Source organism: Anabrus simplex, chromosome 1, assembly GCF_040414725.1.
Source record: "Anabrus simplex isolate iqAnaSimp1 chromosome 1, ASM4041472v1, whole genome shotgun sequence".
NCBI classification, from domain to species: Eukaryota; Metazoa; Arthropoda; class Insecta; order Orthoptera; family Tettigoniidae; genus Anabrus; species Anabrus simplex.
Genome location: NC_090265.1, coordinates 1,135,489,527 through 1,135,516,888, shown reverse-complemented (window position 1 = coordinate 1,135,516,888; position 27,362 = coordinate 1,135,489,527). Strand labels below are relative to the sequence as shown.

The window sequence follows — 27,362 nt, the reverse complement described above, 5'->3', positions numbered from 1 at the left end:
AGTTATTCAGGCTGCCCCTTACATGGGGAACAGATGCACTTTCAGCCACCCTTAACATGGGAAACAAATGCTGCTGATGAATAGTGTACCCATACTATTCCCCGAGTACTGGGCTGCCTGCTTCTTCCACAATCTCCACCGTTCTGAAGTCCATCTTCTCCACTGTAGATTCCATTGAGGTCTTCGCTTGTAACCCTGAGCTGGGACCCTTACCAAATGCTGCACACTGGGTCAGTGTTCCCCGAGTACTGGGCTGTCTGCTTCTTCCACAATCTCCACCGCTCTGAAGTCCATCTTCTCCACTGTAGATTCCATTGAGGTCTTCGCTTGTAATCCTGAGCTGGGACCCTTACCAAATGGTGCACACTGGGTCAGTGTGCTCTGGGAATCACATAGGCAGGGGCACCACTCCCTGGACATGGCTGCCTCCGAAGGGGGTCCCTACTTGCTACCCTGTTACCCTGTTGTTACACAGTTCAAAAAAATTAGGGGAATATGTGTTGTAACGTCTGGTATGTGAACATTAATTTGGTAGATGGGGTTCCAAGGGTCGTACAGCATACCTTGAAACCTTAGCTACTCAGGGTATGTGAAATCGAAGTTATACTCCTTGTGTAGGCGTAGCCATGCATTTAACTGTCAGGTGACCCCTCAAAACAAAGTGAATAGCGGTGTGTCCATGTGTCGTGAGGTACACGGACTACTGTGGTCATTTGAGCACGTTGTACGTAAACCAGCTCATCCCCTGAGACATCTTAACGAGGTTCAAGTCGCAAGGGCCATCACTTTGATCCAGGAAGGATGGACTTTTCGTTGTGTTGCTGTGGATCTCAATATCTCTCCATCAGTTATTCACCGCTTGTGGAATTACTACAGCGAGACGTGCCAGTTCACAAGGAGGGTTGGACAAGGTCATGGACGCATGACAACCCCACAGGATGGCCGATATCTGACCATCTGTGCATTGCGGCGTCGTTCAGCAACTGCCAGAGAACTGCAACATGACCTCAGGTGGCTCACTGGAGTCATGGTGTCTGACCAGACAGTAAGGAACAGGTTAAGAGAAGTGTCCTTACGACCCAGATGTCCTGTTCAAGTGCCCCGTTTAATGCAGCAACAACACTTTCTGTTTGCCCATACCCACGTCAACTGGTAACTTCGCCAATGGAGACTTGTGTTGTTCACAGACGAGTCCAGATTTCTCCTGACACACTGTGATGGACGTCAAAGTGTATGAAGATGCCGTGGCGAGCAGTACATGCCAAATGTTGTCTAGGAAGGCGACCGATTCGGACAAGGTTCTGTGATAGTGTGGGGTGGCATCAATATTGATGGCCGTACGGATCTTGTTGTCTTCCGTGGTAATCTTACCGCTGCGGGGTACATCGAGCAGATACTGCTACAGCATGTGTTGTTTGCTGCACACGGTGTTGGCCTTGAATTCGTACTCATGCACGACAATGCCAGGGCTCATGTAGCGCGCATCACCAGAGCTGTCTTGCGAGAACCGGACATTCAAGAGATAGAATGGCCAGCAGTGAGTCCCGACCTTAATCCCATCGAGCATGCATGGGATAAGCTTGACAGAAGTGTTATTGGGCATCCTATTCCACCACAGACTCTCCAAGACTTCGAACAGGCCCTCATTGAAGAATGGTACCTGATACCGCAACGTGACCTTCGTCGACTTATATGGAGCATGCTACATAAGTGCCAAGCTGTGATAAATGCTCGCGGAGGACATACACCATACTGAAGCTCTCCAACTGTGATAAAAATCCACTCTGGAGGACTGTTAACACTTTGTTTTCGCTCCTATTTGGACATTTCTGTTTGTGTTCTGAAAATGAACGCAAATCCATCGATGTTCCTCTGTATACTTCAGTGGTAAAGAATAAAGGTTTAGTTCGTAATATACGTGGGTGTGAGATATTGTTTTGTGGAGCATGGCATATGCTCAAAAACATGTTCCCCTAATTTTTTTGAACTGTGTATTATTATTATTATTATTATTATTATTATTATTATTATTATTATTATTATTATTATTATTATTATTATTATCATTATCATTATTATTTACAATGCAGTGTAAATTTGCTGTATTAATAATACACACATCAATGACACACATGGGCGTCTACTGGCACTAGGATATTATATCGTGCTTCATTGATGATTTTTTCATATAAAAACTAATATTACAACTGCCAACTACTACTACATTCTAATGAATAGAAAGAAAATAAAAACATATCAGCTACTGGGGTGATTTATATGTTTAACTAGCAATTACCCGCGGCTTCGCTCGCATGGATTTCGTAATTTGACCTAGGTAATCGTTCCTCGGTATTGTACTAAGACATTATCTGAAAATTCCTAAAGTATAAAAGTTCATTTACCCCAGATATTCTTTGTAAACCATGTTTGTGGTATTACCTTTTGGGTCTAAGGCGACCATGCGACATAGAACTACATGTGAGAAACAGTCTTCTCTCAAGTCGAAAAAATAAATACAGGTTTCTTTATTTTTAAAGGTGATTCCGAATACCTATTCCCACATCTGTAACATCTTCAGTTTTTGAGATATACCTAAGTATTCCCATAAAAAGAATTCAGCCACTTGATCAGTCCTTCCCCCACCCACAACCCCATATAAGGGTATTTTCCGAAAACAAAAATACATGTTTCTTTATTTTTAAAGGACATTCCAAATACCAATTTTCACATGTGTAACATCTTCAGTTAATAATTCAACTATCTTTCACTTCTTTTCACCCCCTGTTAAGTGCCTTCTCCGAAAATAAAAAGGTACAGGTTCCTGTATTTTTAAAGGACTTTCCAAATACCAAGCTTCTTGTCTCTAACATGTTAAGTTTTTGACATATAATCTAGATATACTGGTACTCAGTTTAAAATTTCACCCGCTTTTCCAACTCTTTTCAGCCCCTTAACTGGATATTCCAAAAACAAAAAAATACTTGTGTCGTTATTTTTAAAGGAGATTAATACCGGTTTTCATGTCTGTACGTCTGTAACACCTTCAGTTTTTGAGATAAATGTAATCTCATAAGAATAATTCAACTTTTTCTTCTCTTCTTTCCACCCCTGTCCTGCTGTAAGTGGACTTACATGTGATAAATATAATTTTTGATCCATATTGATGATATTTGATTGGAATAATAACAATAAGTTAATTTATTAATTTGACTACCTAATCAATACAATAAGTCTTGTCTTTGTTGATTTACATTGATATGTTAACTAAAATGGTACATGTTTCTCCCTGTATACAGGCATCATCAGCCATTGCCTTAACCTAGAAATAAAATCAGGCACCTGATTTACATATAAATAAAATAAAACTAATTTTTAAAAAGCCTTGGAGAGACTTGAACTAAAATTAACATATAGTAAAAGATATTGCAATGAGTGGGAAGTTTACAATTGGTGAATGTATTTGCAATATTGACATTAGAAGGCTACCGGTACTATTATAATTAAAATGAACAAAGCAACAGTCCGTTATAAACAAGTGGTAAGATTGCTATAAAATTTTGACCGACCAGCAGTTACAATTAGACAATGACGAAAATGACGATCAAAATCGTATTTATTCAAAAAGTAATGTTGAATAAAATAATGTCGAAGGATGGTCAAGTGACCTATAATTATTTGTTTATATGAGATAAAAGTCGAAAGTCAATGGTATATGGTGAAGTTGTGGTTCACTTTGATAAAAAATACAAAGTTATAGTTGAAGGTTGATGAATGATGTTTAAATTGGACCTCTATGAACCATCTCAATTTGATGCGATGCTAAAACGTTGTTAAGAATATGGGTTTATTGACATTCAAGTCAAAACGCAATGTGACAGTTTGTAAAAGGAAACTAGAAGCGTGGTGTTAATTGTGTGAAAAAATCTTAATAAAATGTTTAAGTGGAAATTGTGTACACTTACCATTTGACGATGGTGAGGGTAACTTGTTACGTTCGGGCTAAAAGTTATTGATGATTGTCGACTTCTTACTATGAGTGTTATAACTGTAGGTTTGTGTTGGAAGGGGATCTGTTTGTGAAGGCGTGACTATGGGGTTGTTTGTAGTACTTGGAGGGGAGGTGCTATAGGTGGGAGAGAAAGAGGAAAGTGTATTGCTGCGCGTATTGTAACGGTGAGATACCGTTGGAGGGAGCGATATTAGAGTGGGTGTGGCTATGGGTCTATTGGTTGCATTTGAATTAGAGGTAATGGCGGTGAGGGGAAGGGAGGGTAGTGTATTAGTTGTAGAGAAGGTGGGAGTGCTTATTGATTTGAGGTTGAAAATTTTTAAGAATATATTGGTGAGGGGAATTGATTCTTGTAATAGAAATAAAATCTGTTCGTACAAGGGGCTTTTTTAATCAATAATGTCGTTTAAGTCCTTATCTTTGTTAAAATGCTGGTCGAGGAAAATAAATAAATTTTCGTATTCTGTCATGAGTTTTCTTTTTTCGACTCTTTTGAGGATATGAAGGTCTTGTTCTATTGTAGTGAATTTATGTCCTGTGTCCCTCATGTGGTTGGCCATTGCGGAGAATTTGTTGTGTCTCTGTGCATTGTAACGCTCGGCGTATCTGGTGGAGAAGCTGCGGCCAGTTTGGCCAACATAAGAAAAATTACATGTAGAGCATTTTAATCTGTATATCCCTGATCCGAAGTAACTATTGTCTGTGATGTTAACAGAATTATGATTAAAGAATAAATTATGATTAGTGTTTTTTGTTGTATAGGCTATTTTTACATTGTGCTTCATTAATGAATTGGTTATCGGATAAATACTATGGTAAGTGAACGTGAATTTAGCGGATTTTGGTTTGATGGGTTTCAATGGAGTTAAATTTGTACTTAGTTTTAATTTGGTTTTATTGATTATTTTATCAATTATATCTGTATTAAATCCGTTGAATTTAGCTATTTCTTTAATGAATTGTAATTCTTTCTTTAAATTATTAGAGGACATAGGGATTTTTAATGCCCTATATAATAAGCTGTGATAAGTGGCTTTTTTTATGTGAATTGGGATGTAATGAATCATTTTTTATGGTTGTTGGAGAAAAGGTGGGTTTACTGTATATTTGGAAGTAGAACTTGTTTGATACTCGTGTGTATTTGATATCTAGGAAATTTAAAGAGCTATTGATCTCTTTTTCTTTAGTGATTTTAATGTTATTATCCAAATTGTTAAGGAATGATATGTTATGAATGGAATGATGTGTTATGATATGTTATATGTTATATGTTATATGTTATGATATGTTATCACTGTTGTTGATTTGTTTATGTATGACTGCTATGGTATCATCGACATAACGATGCCAAAGACAGAGTCCGTTGATGTTATTAATAATCTTACTGTGTTCAAGATTATCTAAGTATATATCAGCTAATATTCCAGATAACGGGTCTCCCATCGCCAAACCTTCCTGTTTGTAAATTTTCTTATTGAAGGTGAAGTAATTGTTGTTTAAAACACAACTAAGTAATTTTAACCATTCATCAATTTCGATTTTACTTAATTTGCTATGTTTTGACAGATTGTTTTTATGATGTTAATAGTATTATTGATAGGGATATTTGTATACATATTGGTGATGTCAAAAGAACATAAAACGTGGTTTGGTTGCAGACTGAATTTATTTAGGGAATTGCAAAGGTCAATCAAGCTTTTTATGGGGTTGGAGTTGTGGAATTTGAAATGTTTTTTTTTTAGGAATTTATGTAGGAATTGAGAAGTTTTATAGGTAGGACTATTCATACTATTAATTATAGGTCAAATGGGGACCTCCTTTTTATGAATTTTGGGTAATGATCTTACTGTAGGTATATCATTATAGTTATAGTTATAGTTAATTTCTGATAATCTTGATCATTTAAAATGAAAGTAGAATTTTTAAGAAGGTTCTTTAAGTTGTGCTGTATTTTGTTTGTTGGATCTTTATTGATTATGGTATAGGTTTAGTTTGAAAAAAAAGGTTTCTGCTTTATCTATGTAATCTTGTTTGTTCATTATTACTATGGTGTTGCCCTTATCCGCTTTTGTTATTACTACGTTGCTATTATGGATTTTGTATTTCAGGTTTAGAATTTGTTTCGAGACGTTGTGGTTGTTGTTAGATGTTATCTCATTAATCAATGTTGGGAGTTTCTTTTTTTACTTCATAACGTACTGTAACGGTTCAAATCCCGTTACAAGATGATATCTGTATTTTTATTATTTTATGATTTTATCTGTGTTGTTATTATTATTATTATTATTATTATTATTATTATTATTATTATTATTATTATTATTATTATTATGTCAGTATTATTATTATTTTATCTGTGATATTATTATTATTGTAATTATCATTCTTATTCAATTCAATTCTGCAACGCTTGTCGCTTGCATAATTGTAGTTAAATGTATGCATAGATACGTATGTGTAGAATAACACTCAAGACATGTACAGTGAGAATTGTTATATATATCAGATGTTGGATATGGCATTGCTATATTGTGCAATACTGCTGACATTTCTGTCAAGTCATCGCCACGTCATGGCTACGTCATCGTGCTCACTTAGCACTGAGCTCAGTTCCTTTGATTTTCCTAGGGAGCCCCAGGGGATTTCACCATTACATGTAATATCTGTCGCGTTGTGGGAGTAGGTCATTGTTATTTCTGGAGGTTACGTAGCTGCGTCAACCAGCGTCTATAAAAGGTGGCTGCATATTGTAGCGTCAGTCATTATTTAAACGGAAGCAGTACAGTGAAGAAGTCAAATGGATAAGTGGACAGTCATTATTCTACTGGAAGCAGAGGCCACAGTTGGTCATTAAGGGAACGAGATGGAGAAGACTCAGTGAGGCATTAGTCTTTGGTCATTGAGAGAGTGAGGCCAAAGTTGGTCGGTCACTTAGTTGAATACCATACAGATTTACCGAGAAATCATATGATATGGAGAAGAAGCAGTCACATGGGTACATCACCAAATTAGGCGTGACACATCTACAGTAAACACCAGATTTACGGAATACGTCGTAATTACACTCAAAGTGTTGAAGGTACAGTCAAGTGAAACAGTGAGGGATATATTTTGTATAAATTGTTAAATGTCCGGTCAAGAAGAATTCAAATTCATGCCTAGTTTCTTTCAGTTGCAATGTCATAATTTCATATTCTCATCTGTTTTATCGCAACAAGACTCTATATTTTTTATATATTATTTAAAGAATATATTGTGTTCTATCAAATGAATTCATAGTATTATTTCAATGACAGAATTAGATAACCTCAAATTTAATGGGGAAACCGAATGCCAATCTCCTTTTCCCAGAACTTAAATGGTATGTTGTCAAAAGTAAGCTTATTACCCCACACCCTAGAGATAGTCAAGATTCTCATTCTATTATTGCTGCACTGAGTGGTAGCTGGCGCCCTTCAAATAACTTATGTGTAAGTAAGCAGGTAAGAAGTAAGTGTGAGTACAAGGTCCGACGATTGTGTATTTTATTTAATAAATATTAATTTTCATAAGTTCCATTTTAAATGCAGATATTTCATATTTTCAATATCAATGCAGTTTAATATGTTTGTAAATTTAGTAAGAGAGTTAAGGACCGTCTCAGTACATCATTTTGTTTGTCAATCGGAATTTGTTTATCGATATTAGTTTTGGTTTCAGCGATGGTAGTGATTATGTCCTATGATTTTTTGTGATTAGGGCAATTATGTTTAATACCCTTATCCAATAGATTCATCTCTTGGTTAGAGAAGGCTGTATTGGATATAGTTAATTGTAGTGGAAATGTTAGTCAAATGGGAAGGGGACACTTTGTTTGTTGTATTATGGTCATATGTTTTGCGTTTGTTTTCTTGTAAACAAATTAATTTATGGTTTAGGGTTTTTAGTTTCCTATCTAATATGTGTGATAGTTTGAGGTCAGTGTGCCTTAAAAATGAACTCCATTCAAGTGGAGATAATTTTTGAGAGATGGTCAAATGTGTCCTATATACGGTAATTGCAAATTTAGTAGAGATTTCTTCTTGTATAATAGCTTGATTTCATTTTTTAACCATATGCTGTTTACTTTCTTTTGAGTGACATTAGATTTTGAATGGGGATGACCTTTTCTTTGTAAAGATTTGAGAAACTTCTGTACCAACTCTAATTTCAAGCAATCTTTAAGAAAGTAAATATCTCTAGAAATCTTGCCTATTTTAATTCTCAGGTTTACATACTTGTTAGGTTTTACCATTGCATGGTTGGCATTAATATTACATGTGATAAATATCATTTTTGATCCGTATTGATGATATTTGATTGGAATAATAACAATAAGTTAATTTATTTAGACCACCTAATCATTTTAACAAAGATAAGAACTTAAACGACATTATTGATTTAAAAAAGGCCCTTGTACTTCACCTTCAATAAGAAAATTTACAAACAGGAAGGTTTGGCGATGGGAGACCCGTTATCTAGAATATTAGCTGATATATACTTCGATAATCTTGGACACAGTAAGGTTATTAATAACATCATGCCTTTGGCATCGTTATATCGATGATACCAATGCAATCATAGATAAACAAATCAACAACAGTGATAACATATTATCATTCCTTAACAATTTGGTTAATAACATTAAATTCACTAAAGAAGATGAGATCAATAGCTCTTTAAATTTCCTAGACATCAAAATCACGAGTATCAAACAAGTTCGACTTCCAAATATACAGAAAACCCACCTTTTCTCCAACAACCATAAAAAATGATTCATTACAACCCAACTCACATAAAAAAGCCACTTATCACAGTTTATTATATAGGGCATTAAAAATCCCTATGTCCTCTATTAATTTAAAGAAAGAATTACAATTCATTAAAGAAATAGCTAAATTCAACGGATTTAATACAGATATAATTGATAAAATCATAAATAAAACCAAATTAAAACTAGCTACAAATTTAACTCCATTGAAACCCATCAAACCAAAATATGCTAAATTCACGTTCACTAACCATAGTATTTATCCGATAACCAATTCATTAATGAAGCACGATGTAAAAATAGCCTATACAACAAAAAACACTAATCGTAATTTATTCTTTAATCATAACTCTATTAACATCACAGACAATAGTTACTCCGGATCAAGGATATACAGATTAAAATGCTCTACATGTAATTTTTCTTATGTTGGCCAAACTGGCCGCAGCTTCTCCACCAGATACGCCGAGCATTACAATGCACAAAGACACAATAAATTCTCCACAATGGCCAAACACATGAGGAACACAAGACATAAATTCACTACAATAGAACAAGAACTTCATATCCTCAAAAGAGTCGAAAAAAGAAAACTCATGACAGAATACGAAAATTTATTTATTTTCCTCGACCAGCATTTTAACAAAGATAAGAACTTAAACGACATTATTGATTAAAAAAGCCCCTTGTACGAACAGATTTTATTTCTATTACAAGAATCAATTCCCCTCACCAATATATTCTTAAAAATTTTCAACCTCAAATCAATAAGCATTTCCACCTCCTCTACAACTAATACACTACCCTCCCTTCCCCTCACCGCCATTACCTCTAATTCAAATGCAACCAATAGACCCATAGCCACACCTACTCTAATATCACTCCCTCCAACGGCATCTCACCGTTACAATACGCACAGCAATACACTTTCCTCTTTCTCTCCCACCTATAGCACCTCCCCTCCAAGTACTACAAACAACCCCATAGTCACGCCTTCACAAACAGATCCCCTTCCAACACAAACCTACAGTTATAACACTCGTAGTAAGAAGTCGACAGTCGTCAATAACTTTTAGCCCAAACGTAACAAGTTACCCTCACCATCATCAAATGGTAAGTATACACAATTTCCACTTAAACATTTTATTAAGATTTTTTCACACAATTAACACCACGCTTCTAGTTTCCTTTTACAGATTCAACTGTCACATTGCCTTTTGACTTGTATGTCAATAAACCCATATTCTTAACAACGTTTTAGCATCGCATCAAATTGAGATGGTTCATAGAGGTCCAATTTAAACATCGTTCATCAACCTTCAACTATAACTTTGTATTTTTTATCAAAGTGAACCATAACTTCACCACATGCCATTGACTTTCGACTTTTATCTCATGTAAACAAATAATTATAGGTCACTTGACCATCCTTCGACATTATTTTATTCAACATTATTTTTTGAATAAATACAATTTTGATCGTCATTTTCGTCATTGTCTAATTGTAACCGCTGGTCGGTCAACATAATTTTATAGCAATCTTACCACTTGTTTATAACAGACTGTTGCTTTGTTCATTTTAATTATAATAGTACCGGTAGCCTTCTAATGTCAATATTGCAAATACTTTCACCAATTGTAAACTTCTCACTCATTGCAATATCTTTTACTATATGTTAATTTTAGTTCAAGTCTCTCCAAGGCTTTTAAAAAATTAGTTTTATTTTATTTATATGTAAATCAGATGCCTGATTTTATTTCTAGGTTAAGGCAATGGCTGATGATGCCTGTATACAAGGCGAAACATGTACCATTTTAGTTAACATGTCAATGTAAATCAACAAAGACAAGACTTATTGTATTGATTAGGTAGTCAAATTAATAAATTAACTTATTGTTATTATTCCAAAGTAAGTGGACTTTCCGAAAACAAAAAATACGTCTTTCTTTATTTTGAAAGGAAATTTAAAATACCAACTTTCATGTCTGTAACAGCTTCAGTTTTTAAGATAAAGTATTCTCATAAACATATTTCAACTCCTTATTTATTTATTTTCAACCCCGCACCCATTACGTCGATTTTTCTAAAAAAGACATATCTGTGTGTCTTCATTTTAAAAGGAGATTCCAAATACAAATTTTCACGTCTGTAACATCTTCAGTATGGTTTTCCGTGGTTTCCCATTTTCACACCAGGCAAATGCTGGGGCTATACCTTAATTAAGGCTACGGCCGCTTTCTTCCAACTCCTAGGCCTTTCCTATCCATCATCGCCATAAGACCTATCTGTGTCGGTTTGACGTAAAGCAACTAGCAGAAAAAAAGAAAAATCTTCAGTTTTTGAGATATAAGTATACTCATAAAAGTAATTCAACTCCTTTTTCACCCCACTTCCTACCCGTTAAGTTGTTCCCCCCTCCCCAAAAGTGCGTGTTGCTTTATTTTTAAAAGAGATTCCAAATACCAATTTTCACGTCTTTAACAATTTTTTTTTTTGAAATATAAGTGTCCGCACGCAAAGAATTCAACTAATTTTAAAATTCATCCACCCCCCTTAAGTGGATTTTCCGAAGACAAAAGAACACGTGTTTCTTTACCTTGGAAGAAGATTCCAAATACAAATTTTCATACTGGGCGAGTTGGCCGTGCAGTTAGAGGTGCGCGGCTGTTAGCTTGCATCCTGGAGGTATTGGGTTCAAACCCCACTGTTGGCAGCCCTGAAGATAGTTTTCCGCAGTTTCCCATTTTCACACCAGGCAGATGCTGAGGCTGTATTTTAATTAAGACCACGGCAGCTTCCTTTCCACTCCTAGCCCTTTCGTATCCCATTGGCGCCATTAGACCTATCTGTGTCTGTGCTACCTAAACCAGTTATTGTAAAAAAAAAAAAAAAAAAAAAAAAAAAAGGAATATAAAAATGATTGACAAGCTCGTCGAGCTTCGTGACGTAAGCAGTCAAAGCACAGACTCTTTGTCCAACAATGTATTTGAAGGGAATAATTGAAACTTACTACAATATGGAGAGTTGTGCGTCTGTCTGTGTATGATTAAAAGGTGTGGTTCTATAAGAGACCTAACACCATCAAATCCATGTTGACACAGTTGCAACTTTAACACAATTACGAGATCCAACTTTATCAATTAGTTTAATACCATAACAAATTTCTACTTTAACCTCTTCCCTCCATTTGGTACTGAAGAAGGACAAAGGCGCGCAACCGTGTGGATATTATTGCGCCTTAAACTCGCAGACCATTCCTGACAGATATCCACCCTGGCATCTCCATGATTTTGGTTACTAGGTCCGCAGATGCACTATTTTCTTCATTATTGACCTACCAAAATGCCTACACCCAAATTCCCATGAATCCAAGAGACATTTCAAAGACCATAATCATATCGCCTCTCATACTCTTTGAGTTTCCTTTCAGCTGCAGAGTGCTGGTCAAGCCTTTCAGAGACTCATAGATGAAGCACTATCTGGTTTGGATTTCACATTTGCGTACATTGGCAACATCTGGGTCTCCTCTAAATGTCTTGAAGAACACAGGCGCTACCTGCAAGGTCTCTTCCATCACCTCTCTGAGTATGCTATCCTGATCAATGTTACCAAGAGTGTCCTAGCATCTCCAAGCGTCACCTTTCTCGGACACGAAGTCTCTGCCAGAGGCACATGACCACTGCTGGAACACATCACAGCTCTGCAGAATTTTCCTCTCCCAAAAATTGCATGTGATTCAGACCTTTCTTGGGAATTATAAATTTCTTCCATCGGTTCCTTCCTTCAGCATTGCAGTACCAGGTTCCACTCCACGCAGTTGTATCCAGTTTATATGGCTCTCAGCCAGTATCCTGGACACCAAAAATGGAAAGCATCTTTGCCACCTGTAAAGCAAGCCTTGCTCAAGCCACCCTCCTAATGCATCCTGATCTGCAAGCACCATTGGGATTGTTCACAGATTGATCCAACAGTGCTCTTGGAGCTAGCCTCCAGCAATATGTGGATGGCGCCTGGTAACCCCTAGCCTTCTTCTCTAAGAAACTGTCTCTGAAGCAAACCAAATGGCCAGCCTATTACCAGGAGTTACTTGCAATTTATGAAGCAATGCAGCACTCCAGATACATGTTGGAAGCCCAGTAATTCACAATTTATACAGACCACAAGCCCCTGACCTACGTATTCCAGCAACGTCGCGATAGACTTCCACATGTGCAACTGAACCAGTTATCGTTCATCACTCAGTTCACAATGGACATTCAGCACATTGAAGGCTCCTTCAGCATAGCCAAAGATACATCGTCTTGGGTCAGCGGAAATACCAGTAGCACCTTGGACTTCAGCGCTTTGGCACGACCACAGGAATATGATGCAAAACTCCTTGATCTACTGAACCGCAAATCAGCACTTCAATCACAGTTAGTCTAGAACTAAGGAACCAACATCGCTCTGTTCTGCGACACTTCAACACATCGACCCAGACCATTTATCACTGCATCTTTTCACAGTCAAGCTTTTGACTCTCTTCATGGTCTAAAACATCCTGGTACTAGAGCAATTGCCTTTTTAGCATCAGAATGATTCATATGGCCCCACATGCAAAGAGACTGCCATACATGGGTGCAAGCCTGCCAGGCATGTCAATACTCAAAGTCACGCTCCATATCAGTGTTCCAATTGGCAACTTTACTTGCTCGCTTCCAACAGGTCCATCTGGACATCATTGGTCCATTCCCTCCTGCTGGAAATTACCGATACCCTCTCGCCACAAGTCTGGCCACTAGCACGCAAAACAGCAGAATATATTGCTGAAGCTTTTATAGCATGCTGTGTCTCTTGCTTTGGATCACCACACAGTATTACAACTGACCGAGGCAGAAAGTTCAATTCTCATTTATTTCAAAAACTGGGAATTCTCACCGAAACCTCATGATCCTGAACAATCAGCTAGCATCGTTGTGCCAGTGGCATGGTAGAACGTTTCCACCGTGAACTCAAGGCAGCCCTCATGTGCCATAAAATTTGCTACTGGGCACACTATGTAGATGATGTTCTGGCTGTATTAAATCAAGACCTTGGAAATGCGGCCAATACCCTGTCCAGTTTAAACACCCTAGATCCACATATCAGTTTTACATTGGAATCTGAATCCCAACAGAATCTAAATTATTTAGATGTAAGTATTACTAGACATCCGAACTGACTATCTTATCATATCTTTAGAAAACCAACTCTAACAGTTACAGTAGTACAATCTAAAATGATTCGCTCCATCCCCAATCCCATAAAAAAATGGTAAATAGAGCATTCACCATAACCTTATCCAAAAGAGACCTTCAAAATGAACTAAATGTTATACAAACAATAGCTAAATCAAACGGGTGTAATGCACAATTTATCAATAAAATCATCAACACAACTAAAGGACGTCAAATTTCTACTTTAAACAGAGAATCAGTAGACAAAAAAAAAAAAATTCCTCCTTGACGTTCAATAATATGAACATATACCAATTTACTAATATTTTCAAGAAACATGTAAAACAAGTAATAGCAATTTTTCCAATTTCTTTAATACACGTACTACCAATCAAACTAATAAGTTTTCTCAATTAGGCGTCTACAAACAGGACGTAATTTTTCAGTAGGATACATGGATGTTAACGGACACACATCTTCACAATCACTAATACTTACACTTCTACAATCACTAGGGACATCAAATAAACTATCAGCATGCAATTCTCCAAATATTTTATCATCGTTCCATGGAACATGTCAATGCTTCAAGATACAATCATTTTTCTGCCATGGCACAACACATGACAGACTTAAAACATAATTTTACATCAATTGACCAAAATCTACTTCAAATTATATTCTTTTCAGACTTTCACTTCAAACCAAATTAAACAGTTAAACATCTGACTGAAAGGAATACCTATTCAAAATTACATTGTTCAAGCTGTCTTTGCTACGGCGCGCCATGCTGACGCCTGACAATACACTCGGTCACGCGGTACTGAGTGTTATGAAACCACACTTCCTGTGGTGAAAGCATGGTCAAGGAAAGAATATATCTATCTAAATTTTGATCAACAAAGATTTTAGTTTGTAAACAACACAAAATATTTCAATTAATAAATGGCGGAGAGGATAAAATCATTCAAGAATGAAGCAATGTGAGAAAACGTTAATTTACGTAGCCGGTCGCCCGCGCACCAATACGAAACTACGTTAATTAACGTAGCCCGTCATTAATGTGTTAAAAGGGGAGTTGCAGTATATTAAAGAGGCTTGCGGACTGAACAGTAAAGGCCATAAATCAACAATCATTGTGCATATTACTTGATATTCAAAACAGTGATTGCTGTTGCTATTAAATTGACTGGTATTGATTGCTCACTACTGATATTTCTTTTCTCTCATTCTAGTAAATTTTGTTTTGCTGTAAGCTAGTTACTTTCTAGTTTACTGTACTGAAGTTGTCTGTTTCACTATTTCAGGTCCCAAAAGACAAAGATGAGATGGTTGAGCGTGAGTTCAATCGTCTCTTGGAAGCTACAAGTTATTTGTCTCATCAGCTGGATTTCAACTATGCTGGTGGCAAACCTGTCTCTCTTGGACAGGCTCTAGAATGGGTTATCAAGTTAGTATTGATTCTTTTTTATTCTAATCATAAGGTGCCTTTGTGAAACGTTACTCAGTCTATCAGTGATATTTCACTTTTAACACATTTCCCTTGTTGCTAGGGACTTCAGAAGGTGGTGAATAAAATGCTTCATTATCGGTGGAAACATTCTTAAAAGGTGGTGCAAAAGCAGTAAAAAAACAAGACAAGAAGGTGTAAAGCGGTTCTGGAATAGTATTTTATCAGCTAAGACCTACACAGGTGCAGGTGTGAATTTGGACCACAGCCCTATAGTGTGTCAACTTAGAACAAAGCTGTGGAAAGACAGAAGTAAAAATGTTAAGAGCACAGATATGACTTAACAAAACTCAGGCATGAAGAGGTTCAGAGTGAATAAGATAAACAATAACCAGCGAGGTAGTGGCATTAAATTCAGATGATATGGACCTGAGGAAGTGTGGGATGCTTTCAGTGAAGTACTTACTAAAGTTTGTATGAACAAGGGAACCACTATTCGGTACAAAGAAAAGCCTTGGCTGAGAGATGCGATACTCCAACTCATGGAACAAAGGAGGGAAATGCATGTTGAAATACATAGAATATTGCAACAAGAAAGAAGTCTTAAATTACATACAAAATCGAGAAAAAATAGGAAAGTGACTAAAATTTGCTATATTAATACTGTAAAATGTTCACAAATCATGCAATAGACATTAAAAAACACTTATAGTGATCTAACTTGCAACGTATAAAAATTTGTGGAAAACCCAAAAACCCATTCGTGGAAATGAGGGTTCCCTCCTTATTGCTATTGACGTTATAAATTTATACATAACTTGCTTATAATCCAAAGGGACTTGGTATGATACTGTACCATCTATAATCTGTATAATATTATATAAAATAAGAGTTTTGTCTGTACATTGCTCAGAATTTGTAAAGAATGGTATTTCTGTATCGGTCATGTCCACAGTAACAAGAAAATGCAATTTTTACTTTTCCGTAATTTCTGTCTGTCTGTCTGTCTGTCTGTCTGTCTGTCTGTCTGTCTGTCTGTCTGTCTGTCTGTCTGTCTGTATGTATGTATGTATGTATGTACACGCATCACGAGAAAACGGCTGAAGAGAATTTAATGAAAATCGGAATGTAAAGTCGGGTGATGAATCGCTACGATCTAGGCTATAAATTATTTTAATCACGCTGAGTGAAATGGTAGTTTAGGGGAAGGCCTGAAATTTAATTCTCAAATATTTATGTTATTAGTGGTCTGTCTTATTGAAAATCGCTAGACAAAGATGGGAAATAAGTCGCTACAATATAGGCTATACACGCTGAGAGAAATGGTAGTTTAGGGGAAGGCCTAAAATTTAATTGTCAAATATTTATTTTATTAGTGGTCGTATCTTCACGAAAATTGGTATGCAAAGTCAGGGAATAGTTCGCTGTCAATAATGATATACACACTGAGTGAAATGGTAGTTTAGGGGAAGGTCTGAAATGTAATCTATATATATAAAATAAGAGTTTTGTCTGTGCATTGCTCGGAATTTGAAAAGAATGGTATTTCTGTATCGGTCATGTCCACAGTAACAAGAAAATGCATTTTTTACTTTTCCGTGATTTCTGTCTGTCTGTCTGTCTGTCTGTATGTATGTATGTACACGCATCACGAGAAAACGGCTGAAGAGAATTTAATGAAAATCGGAATGTAAAGTCGGGTGATGAACCGCTACAATCTAGGCTATAAATTATTTTAATCACACCAAGTGAAATGGTAGTTTAGGGGAAGGCCTGAAATTTAATTCTCAAATATTTATGTTATTAGTGGTCGTATTGATAAATCCATATATATAAAATAAGAGTTTTGTCTGTACATTACTCAGAATTTGAAAAGAATGGTATTTCTGTATCGGTCATGTCCACAGTAACAACGAAATGCATTCTTTACTTTTCCGTAATTTCTGTATGTATGTATGTATGTATGTATGTATGTACACGCATCACGATAAAACGGCTGAAGAGAATTTAATGAAAATCCGTATGTAATGTCAGGTGATAAACCACTGCAATCTAGGCTACAAATTATTTTATTCATGCTAAGTGAAATGGTAGTTTAGGGGAAGGTCTGAAATATAATTCTCAAATAAGCTATTTGTGTTATTAGTGGTCATATCGATAAATATTACATAACTAACATAACTTTAGTTATGTCGTAAGTTAGTAGTAGTTATGTAAGAAGTTATTAAATTTCCGATCACTTATGTCTTATACATTGTTACCGTACCGCATATAATCGGAGATTTTCATGAATTTGGATTTTTGTTACTAAGTCCATATCAGCGCCGAGTCATGAGAAAATGGGTAAACAGAATTTAGTGAAAATCGGTATGTAAAGTCTGAGAATAATGAACTACAGTCTACGATATAAAAAATTTTGTAAGACACCCTAATATCACAGAGTCGAAAGAAAACTAATGTGAAGGCTTGCAATATAGAAAGCTCGTTAACTTTATCAACAATAACATTGCAGTGACCATTGTTTGTTGTGATGTGCTTTTTGTCTTCTGTTTCCTCTCATCCCTGATAGATAGGATTACTGCAGCGTACCGAGGTTTTTTTAAATTTGCTTGATGTCGCACCGACACAGGTAGGTCTTATGGCGACGATGGGATAGGAAATGAATAGTGGTGTGAAGGAAGCGGCCTTGGCTTTAAGGTACAGCCTGGTGTGACTGGTGTGAAAATGTGAAACCACGGAATACCATCTTTTTTTTTGCTTAACGTCGCACCGTCACAGATATGTCTTATGGCGACGATGTGATAGGAAAGGTCTAGGAAGTGGAAGGAAGCGGCCGTGGCTTTAATAAAGGTACAGTCCCGGCATTTGCCTGGTGTGAAAATGGGAAACCACGGAAAACCATCGTCAGGGCTGCCGACAGTGGGGCTCGAACCCACTATCTCCCGAATACCATCTTCAGGGTTGCTGGCAGTGGGGTTCGAATCCACTATCTCCCGGATGCAAGCTCACAGCTGCGCGCCCCTAACCACATGGCCAACTCGCCTGGTCGTACCGACTGTAACAGCCTGCCTGTATATTGGTGGGAAGTAGCTGGGATGTAAGATAACTTTCTCCTTTAGCATGCCATTTCTCTGGTTCATACATTTTCTGATATATCTGGTATGTAACACACTGGTTCATCATAGTATTCGAGCTATACAATCCCTACTCTTAGCCACTGATTGGAATGAGTAGTGTGCATATTTAACGGAATAATGACAGAGGAGTGTTCACGGCAGTCTGCGACCTGGTTATTCCAGCTCTGGAACTTTAGACTCTTAGATCGGCACCGTAGTACTGTTCATTGAAATTGAGAAAGTGTGCAATTTTTCATTTGATCGAGTATTTTATATGATAACATTGCTTTCAATCGCTACATTCCTACTGACGTTTTGGTAATAACCTATGTTGAATTCAGTTAGGAAAACCACCAAGTCAGTCTTTCTGAGAATTCCGTAGCGAAGCACGGGTACATCAGCTAGTGTACTTATAAGTAGCCTCCGTGGCTCAGGTGGCACCTCGCCGGCCTCTCTCCGGTGGGTTCCGTGGTTCAAATCCCGGTCACTCCATGTAAGATTTGTGCTGGACAAAGCGGAGGTGGGACAGGTTTTTCTCCGGGTACTCCGGTTTTCCCCGTCATCATTCATTCCAGCAACACTCTCCAATATCATTTCATTTCATTCGTCATTCATTAATCATTGGCCCAGCTGAGTGCGAGAGGCTTCGGCAGCCAGCACAATTTCTATCCTCACCGGTAGCTCGGGGCTTTACTCATTCCATTCTTGACCCTGTTGAATGACTGGAAACAGGGTGTGGATTTTCAGTGTACTTATTCTGATCATAAACCGATCATTTTTAATCTTTCCTGGGTTCGTTTTCAAGAGCCATCTTTTCCTTTGGAGAACCTTCTTAGATTACAGTAGATTCTCCTGGCATATAAATACAAATTTAAACACATGCGAAATAAACGATAGGAATGAGATTAACCGTTCAATTGTTCACCTCTATAATAAGGTCAATAATGCAGGAAGTATGTCATTCGTATCGCCAGAAATCCTGCGCACTTTCCTACGGGCAGCAATGGTGCTGGCCATATTGTCATCAGTGACAATGGCAGCAGATGTAAATTACTGCCAAGTAGCGGTCCTGCATCCTGCTGTGGGGTCAATAATAATAATAATAATAATAATAATAATAATAATAATAATAATAATAATAATAATAATAATAATAATAATAATGTTCTGGACCGTCGTCAAAATGTGCGGACCGCGCTGGAAACAGGTTCTGGATGGGTAATGACTACGAATGCAGTCCGGCTGCGGGTTCAGTACTGCCAAGGCACCCAAAAAGACACCACGCCGGATCTCCTCAAGGATTTGATCCATATTAAAAATGCTTATAGGGAAAGATGGCAATGATTTAGGGACCCAACTGACCGGGTGGAATACCTGGACCTAGCCCGGGAAGTACGAAATCGATTGCTGGAAAAAAGATTGAAAAATGGGAGGAACTTTCCCGTAATCTCTCAGAAAACGAGTCAGATCTCGAATTTTGGCAGAATCTCTTAGAAAACGAGTCAGATTGCGAATACCAGCGTATTATATATAAAACGTTAAGCATTCAATTATGAAGTTCAGTATAATACCGTAGCGAAGCACAGGTATCTTGCTAGTATATATATATAAAATAAGAATTTTGTCTGTACATTGCTCAGAATTTGAAAAGAATGGTATTTCTGTATCAGTCTTGTCCACAGTAACAAGTAAATGCACTTTTTACTATTCCATAATGTCTGTCTGTCTGTCTGTCTGTCTGTCTGTCTGTCTGTATGTATGTATGTATGTATGTATGTACAGGCATCACAAGAAAACTGCTGAAGAGAATTTAATGAAAATCGGTGTGTTAAGTCGGGGGATGAGCCACTACAATCTAGGCTATAAATTATTTTATTCACGCTGAGTGAAATGGTAATTTAGGGGAAGGCCTAAAATTTAATTCTCAAATATTTTTGTTATTAGTGGTCCTATCGGTAAATAATACATAACTAAAGTTACATAGAATTAAATTTTCGATCATGTATGTCTTATACATAAAAATTTTTTTTTTTGTTAGGGGCTTTACGTCGCACCGACACAGATAGGTCTTATGGCGACGATGGGATAGGAAAGGCCTAGGAGTTGGAAGGAAGTGGCCGTGGCCTTAATTAAGGTACAGCTCCAGCATTTGCCTGGTGTGAGAATGGGAAACCACAGAAAACCATTTTCAGGGCTGCCGATAGTGGGATTTGAACCTACTATCTCCCGGGTGCAAGCTCATGGCCAACTCGCCCGGTTTATACATTTTTACCGTACTGGCTATGATAACACAGATATTCATGAATTTAGATTTTTGTTGCCAAGTCTACATAAACGCCGAGCCACGAGAAAGTAGGTTAACACAGTGTAATGAAAATCGGTATATACAGTCGGGGAAGAAGAAACTATAGTCTAAGCTATAAACAATTTTACTGACCCTGGATAAAATGGCAATTTAGGGGTAGGTGAGTAAAATTTATTTTTAAATACCTATGTTATTGGTCATATAGAAAAGTATTACATAACAAAATTATAGAGAATGCAATTTCCGATCATTTATATTTTATTCGGTTTTACCGTACTGACTATGATAAGAGAAGTATTTCAGAGTCGGAAGAAAATTAAATGTGAAGGCCTACAATATCGAAAGCGCATAACATTGATCAACAATAACGTTACATTGACCACTGTTTGTTGTGATGTTCTTTGCCTCTTATGGTGCCCTCAACTCCGATAGATGGGATTAATGTTGCATACCGAGTATAACAGCCTGACTGAATATTGGCGGGATAAATTCTACATTCATTTTGTTCCAAATTAGCAGTGAAGAGGGGTTTTCTCCTCTGGCTTGGAGGAAAAATTTGCCTCGAAGTCAGATAGATTTTTCTGCCGCCAGTGTAGCGAAATTAGATTTTCCGACTCATCGGGTACTCCTAGGAAACAGATTAGTAAAAGGGCATAGATTTTCCCTAGGACTTTCGCACTATTCAACCCCCCCCCGGCCGAAAAAAGACTAAGAATGTTCACGGATCACGGCTGTCTGCGGCTTGGTCATTCCAGCTCTGGAACTTTGGACTGTTAGATCGGGAGTGTATTACTGTTCGTTAAAACTGAGAAAATGTGTGGTTTTTCATTTGATCGAGTTTGTCATATTGATTTTAATTGCACCATTCCTACTGACGACATTGTAATGACCTATGTTCATTTCACTTGGAAAACCACTAAGAGAGTCTTTCTGAGGATGTAAAAACGCAGGTGGGGAGTGAATGTCTGCCATTATAATGAAAACTCCTCAACCTGATTGTAGACAAGCGGGCCTACCATTACAATGAAAATTCTCTAACCCAGTCTTCATATGAGAAAAGACGTTTGGTGACTTCCCCTTCGCGTTTCTACGGTAACATTGAGAGTTATGCAATTTGATACAATCTTGCTCACAAGGTGTACACTACATAACCTAGAATTCTGCATACAATGTAGAATTCTGTAGCGAAGCACGGGTACATCAGCTAGTTTCTAAAAATATTATGGAAAGTCAAAAGTAATTTTCCTATTTTTTTTAAATTTTTATTTTTGCACCGATGATGAGACTGAAAAGGGCTAGGAGTGGGGAGGAATTGACCATGGCCTTAATTAAGATACAGCCCCAGCATTTGCCTGGTGTGAAAATGGGAAACCACAAAGAATCATTTTCAGGGCTGCCGACAGTTACATTCGTACCCACTATATCCTGAATGCAAGCTGACAGCTATGTAACCCAAACCACGCAGCCACCTACTTGGTAACTTACATATGAGATAGTTTGTAATCACCTGGAGAGATTGCACACAGGTGCATAAGTGAGCCAGAACCTTAGCACTGGGAAAGTTCTGAAGTTTACGTATGATAACAAAGACATAAAGATCCAAAATTTGAAAGCTAGATAAACAGCTGGGGTTGTAGTTCATTGGCCTGAGTTCCATTTGAATTAGTTTGCCATTGTTTGTTTCAATATATGTCATTTTGCTTTAGTACCCGTTTATTGTTAAGTTACAGTTTACTATAATCTATCAGCTTCTTGTCCGTATTGATAAATTGAGAATGCAAGTATAAGAATGAGATTTCCACCTAATCAATACTTTATTACAAACTGTTTAAGGTTATCTACATTAAAACAGTACCGGTTTCAGCCTGTAAAAAGGTCATCATCAGCTGTTGGTGAACCTGCTTAATAGCGATTGTACATAAAACATTACTAAAAACTAATTTAACAAGAATGCCTTATTCTATTATAATACTACTATTAAGATATATAGATATGTTACAATATGGGGCTTAAACTTGTTGGAGTTCCATTCAAAAATATGTACTGTTGCCAACATTATGTCAAACAAGATACATATATACATATGGTACAATAAAGGGCTTTGGCTTGCTGGAGTCCCTTGAATGCCACACACTCCAAAAATTGTATAACTGAGGTTGAAAACACAGTTCCTATAGAATGGAGGATCACTGAGGTTTCGGTGTCAAGTTCAAACGTCTATGCAGCATGTCGGCACTGAGACCAACCGTTGTGAATACACAATCAAGGTGCTTTGTTGGGCCGCAATTTTGCGGGGAACGTAATTGACTGAGGTTCTGTAGCTTGTTTAACAGGTACTATGTTCATTCTTGGTATATGATGTTGCTGATAAATACTAGCTTTCAGGATCCTTGTTGAGGCATGGCATGCTATGGATGAAATTTTGAAATTTGGCTTTAGTTAGGCCTATGCCGTATTTTCATGCGGCTGCACAATTATTCTACATTTCCGAGTGTTTAATAAACATTAACTTAAAATTGGCATTATAATATCGACTAGAACCCGTTGAAAATTTGCCGGCAATACCTTTTCCACGTATCTTTACAATACGATTATCCATCACGAAAATCTTCCTGCTGTCTTTAAACCTTAATTTTACTAAGCGTCAAGTACAATAGACTCATTATGACTCTGCCACTGAGTAGCCATGGCTTTTCTAAGAATTCAAAGGGTCGCATGTTTTGATGCCATTCTGCAGATTTGAGAAACACACTGGCACTGTACACTGTACAACGGTAGCGATGTGTAGTAAAGAAGCGATTGTCAATGAGTTCTGTGCGCATGTGAAAAGAAGCAGCGTGGTTACCACGGTAGTTGCCAGTTGTATCCATTATCTTACTGTAAGGCCGCGAATGCAACAACTCTTGAGTTTTCGCATGAGATTCTGAGGGGGAAAAAAAAGTCTTGGATTCTGAGAAATACGGCACCACTCCAGAGATTTCTGTGGCAAACACCTCAGCTTTCTTCTTCAAACAGCGTCACCTAACCTAACCGTATATGTAGCCTATCATGAAAACATATTTGAAACGCATGTAGAGAAATAACCTCCTCGCGAAAAATGTACATGTAAATGGCAGTAACTAGACACGAGAAGATATGAAATATCCTCTGAAATCAGTGATGCACTCTGGCATATCTTGAGGTGTATGACATTCTTACGCAATTGCCGTATATAACATTAAAATTAAGATATCGTTTATTCAGTCTTTATTTTTGCGAGTTAACAACTGCTATCGGCCACGTTATTTACGCATTTATTACGAAAAAATGTTATCCTCTTTCATTTCGAATTTTCTTTAGAGAACAGCAGTCGATAGGTATTACTAATCAACTCCAATATCGCCTTTCAGTGTCAACGAGAGAGCTCGCAAATGCACAAAGTGAGAAAACTATACCGTACCGAAGATGATCGATCGCATTTTGTTGCAAACGTTTCAGTTTTCTTATTCAAACAGCGTCACGTATTCTATCTTAACCGTGCTATACGTATGATGAAAACACACTTCAAGCGGCGGTAGATAAATTATACCTTTCTCGCTATAAATTTTCATAATAGCCTTTCCGTAATTTAACCAGACGTGACAAAATACAAACTAACCTATGAAATCAATTAAGCACTCTGCCATATCTCGAGGTGTATCCCATTCTTACTTAATTGCAGTATTTAGCCTCAAAATTAAGCGGTCGTTTAGTCAGCCTTAATTTTTAACGAGTTAACCGTTATCGGATATATTTACGCATTTATTACGAAAATATGTTCTCTTTCATTTCGAATTTTCTTTACGGAACAGCTGTCAATGGGTATTACTAATCGACTCTGACATCGCCTTCGAATGTCGACGAGAGAAATCGCTAGTGCATATAGCGAGGAAACGATGCCGAAAATAATCGATCGCATGCAGTATCATCGCCGGGATGCATAAATATCGGTAACGGAAAAAATCGCCGCTCTTAATCGTTCATAATAACGGATGCGCCAGTGATAGGGCTCTCGCTGTAACCGAAGGACGATACACAGGTTAATATAGGAATTTTGAAGGGACAGAAAAAAGTCGTCGCTATAACGGAGTTCTCGTTATAAGCCGTACTCGCTATACCGGACTTCTACTGTATTATATTAGAATAAGGCATTCTTGTTGAAGTGTTCTTAGTAATGTTTTATATACAATTGCTATTAAGCAGATTCACCAACAGCTGATGATGACCTTTTTACAGGTCGAAACCGGTACTGTTTTAATGTAGATAACCTTAAACAGTTTGTAATAAAGTATTGATTAGGTGGAAATCTCATTCTTCATACTTGCAAGTTACAGTTTGACAATTAGTGATTTAAAAATTATCTTGATATTTAGCCTGTCTGGCACATTGTGACATATTTGATTGATTTTGTTTCTAGGCTTCAAGAGAAGAATGTCAAAGAGAAGCAAGTCCAGCACTGGAAAGCTGTTATAAGTCTGCAGGAAAGATTGAAGAGCAACCAAATTAGAGTATGCATTACATGACTAGTGCATAGATTAAATCTCACCTCATAGTGATTTGTTGGGAATAAGAAACTGTCACCTCTGTAGAGAAGCTGTTCATAATATATTAGTGTAGAATGCTCAACCCTTATATCTTGGAATATTTCAAACTTCTTTATAGATATAGGATGAATACAACAATATTTCCTGCTTATCCAAATCACTTGTTCTTCCAGATGCTGAATTTAAGAGAAAAAATTGATGATCTGAATAAACAATACAAGGAACAGAATGAAAATAAAGGTCCTAGGGATATAACCCAAGAGTTCATTCTTCGTTCTAAGTTAAGAGACCTCAACAACGCCTGCCGAGTAAGTGTTATATTTCCTGATTTACTTATTTTATTTGCCGGAAGGAAAGACAGCTGCAACTTAAATTCTTGTAACAGTAACTTACAGTAACTTAAAGATATTAGCTTAGCTTGCGGAATACCAATCATAAATTACATTCTCAATTGAACTTATTCAACTTTACTTCTAACATAAAGTTATGTGAGTGTTGAACTCTGCTAGGAATTCTTTGCTCTGGGTTTCATCTTGATACCATTTATATCCCTTTCTCATCATTCTTCTTTAAAATAAAATGATATATTCCTTCTAACTAGCCATATAAAATTATCTCTGTGATTTGAGAGAAAAATTTACAACAAAAATAAACACAGGACAATGTTTTGAATCCTGTAAGAGTTAACAACAATAACATGTCAGAAGATCTGTAACTGTAATTTAGTTTTCCTCCTGCTAAATAATCCAATGATGCACTCAATTTCAATAAAAATACACAAGCAAATTAACATTACAGTGTGTGTCTCCCTGAAATTAAGCAAATAATGAAGAATCAGCAGAACTCCAGTAGGATACAATATGCATTCTCCTCTTCTATTGTTGAATTCCATCACTGAAGATCAGCTTGGCTGATTTATACCCATATCACCTCAAGTGTTAACCTTCCGAATAACAGTATATGGATGACCTTTTACACGTGTATTTAACTAGACTATAGTCAAGAAATTCTTATCCCTTCATCACACACGCGTGTTTACATTGTGCTCTTTAACAGTGACCTTCATGTTTCAATATTGTACAGATAAATTACTCTCTTAGGGCCATTTTTCCCAAATCGAGTTAAACCTGGTACAAATTAAAAGAGGATGTTATCATCACAACAAATAAAAATTTATAATTAAACAGGGTGGGCTAATTAAGGTGTAGGGTTTGTATTATACAGGGCGAACTTTAATAAGACCGACAAACTGCAGGGACTGATTCCTGACTGGAAATGGAGGAAAAAATGTCGTATGAACATGTGTCCGGAAATGCACGATGTGCATTCAACAACAACAGATAGTCCCGGAACACAGTACATAGCTGAATCGCATCCACGTCACAGCAGATTTTCAAAGTGGCCTCGTATCATGGATTGCTTCACTCTTCGCTTCTCGCCGAATAGTGTCACAGGCGTCGTGAACATGCTGCTGAAGGGTCTGTACATCAGGAACTGGTTCAGCATACACAATGCTTTTCAGATGTCCCCAGAGGTAAAAATCCAGGGGGTTTAAGCCCGGTGGTCTAGGAGGCCATGCAACAGGGCTTCCGCGTCCTATCCAGCGCCTGGGGAAGATGTTGTTGAGGTGTTGGCGAACTGAAGTGCGTAAGTGGGGTAGTGCTCCATCATGCAGAAACCACATAACCTGTCTTATTGCCAAAGGCACATTCTCAAGCAATCCAGGCAGAGTGTTTTGCACGAAGTCCAGGTTCGTTCCTCCGTTGAGGCGTTGTGGAATAATAACTGGTCCAAGTATGTGGTCGCCAAGAATCCCTGCCCAAACATTGATGCTGAACCGATGGTGGTGAGACGCTTCAACCATTCCCCGGGGATTTTCTGTAGCCCACGTGATGATGCCATTTCTGGTAAAAGTTGCTTCATTGGTAAAGAGGA

General features: G+C 37.3%; 1 protein-coding gene across 2 annotated transcripts in view; it reads left to right on the top strand.

Moving 5' to 3' along the window:
- Positions 1 to 27,362, top strand: part of LOC136858236 (lysine-specific histone demethylase 1A-like) — a 440,612-nt gene that overhangs the window by 64,191 nt on the left and 349,059 nt on the right. For both annotated transcript variants that reach the window (XM_068228515.1, XM_068228514.1), the window contains exons 7-9: positions 15,302 to 15,444; positions 25,301 to 25,391; positions 25,601 to 25,735. In XM_068228515.1, the coding sequence (XP_068084616.1) occupies positions 15,302 to 15,444; positions 25,301 to 25,391; positions 25,601 to 25,735 (369 nt within the window). The remainder of the gene's footprint in view (positions 1 to 15,301; positions 15,445 to 25,300; positions 25,392 to 25,600; positions 25,736 to 27,362) is intronic.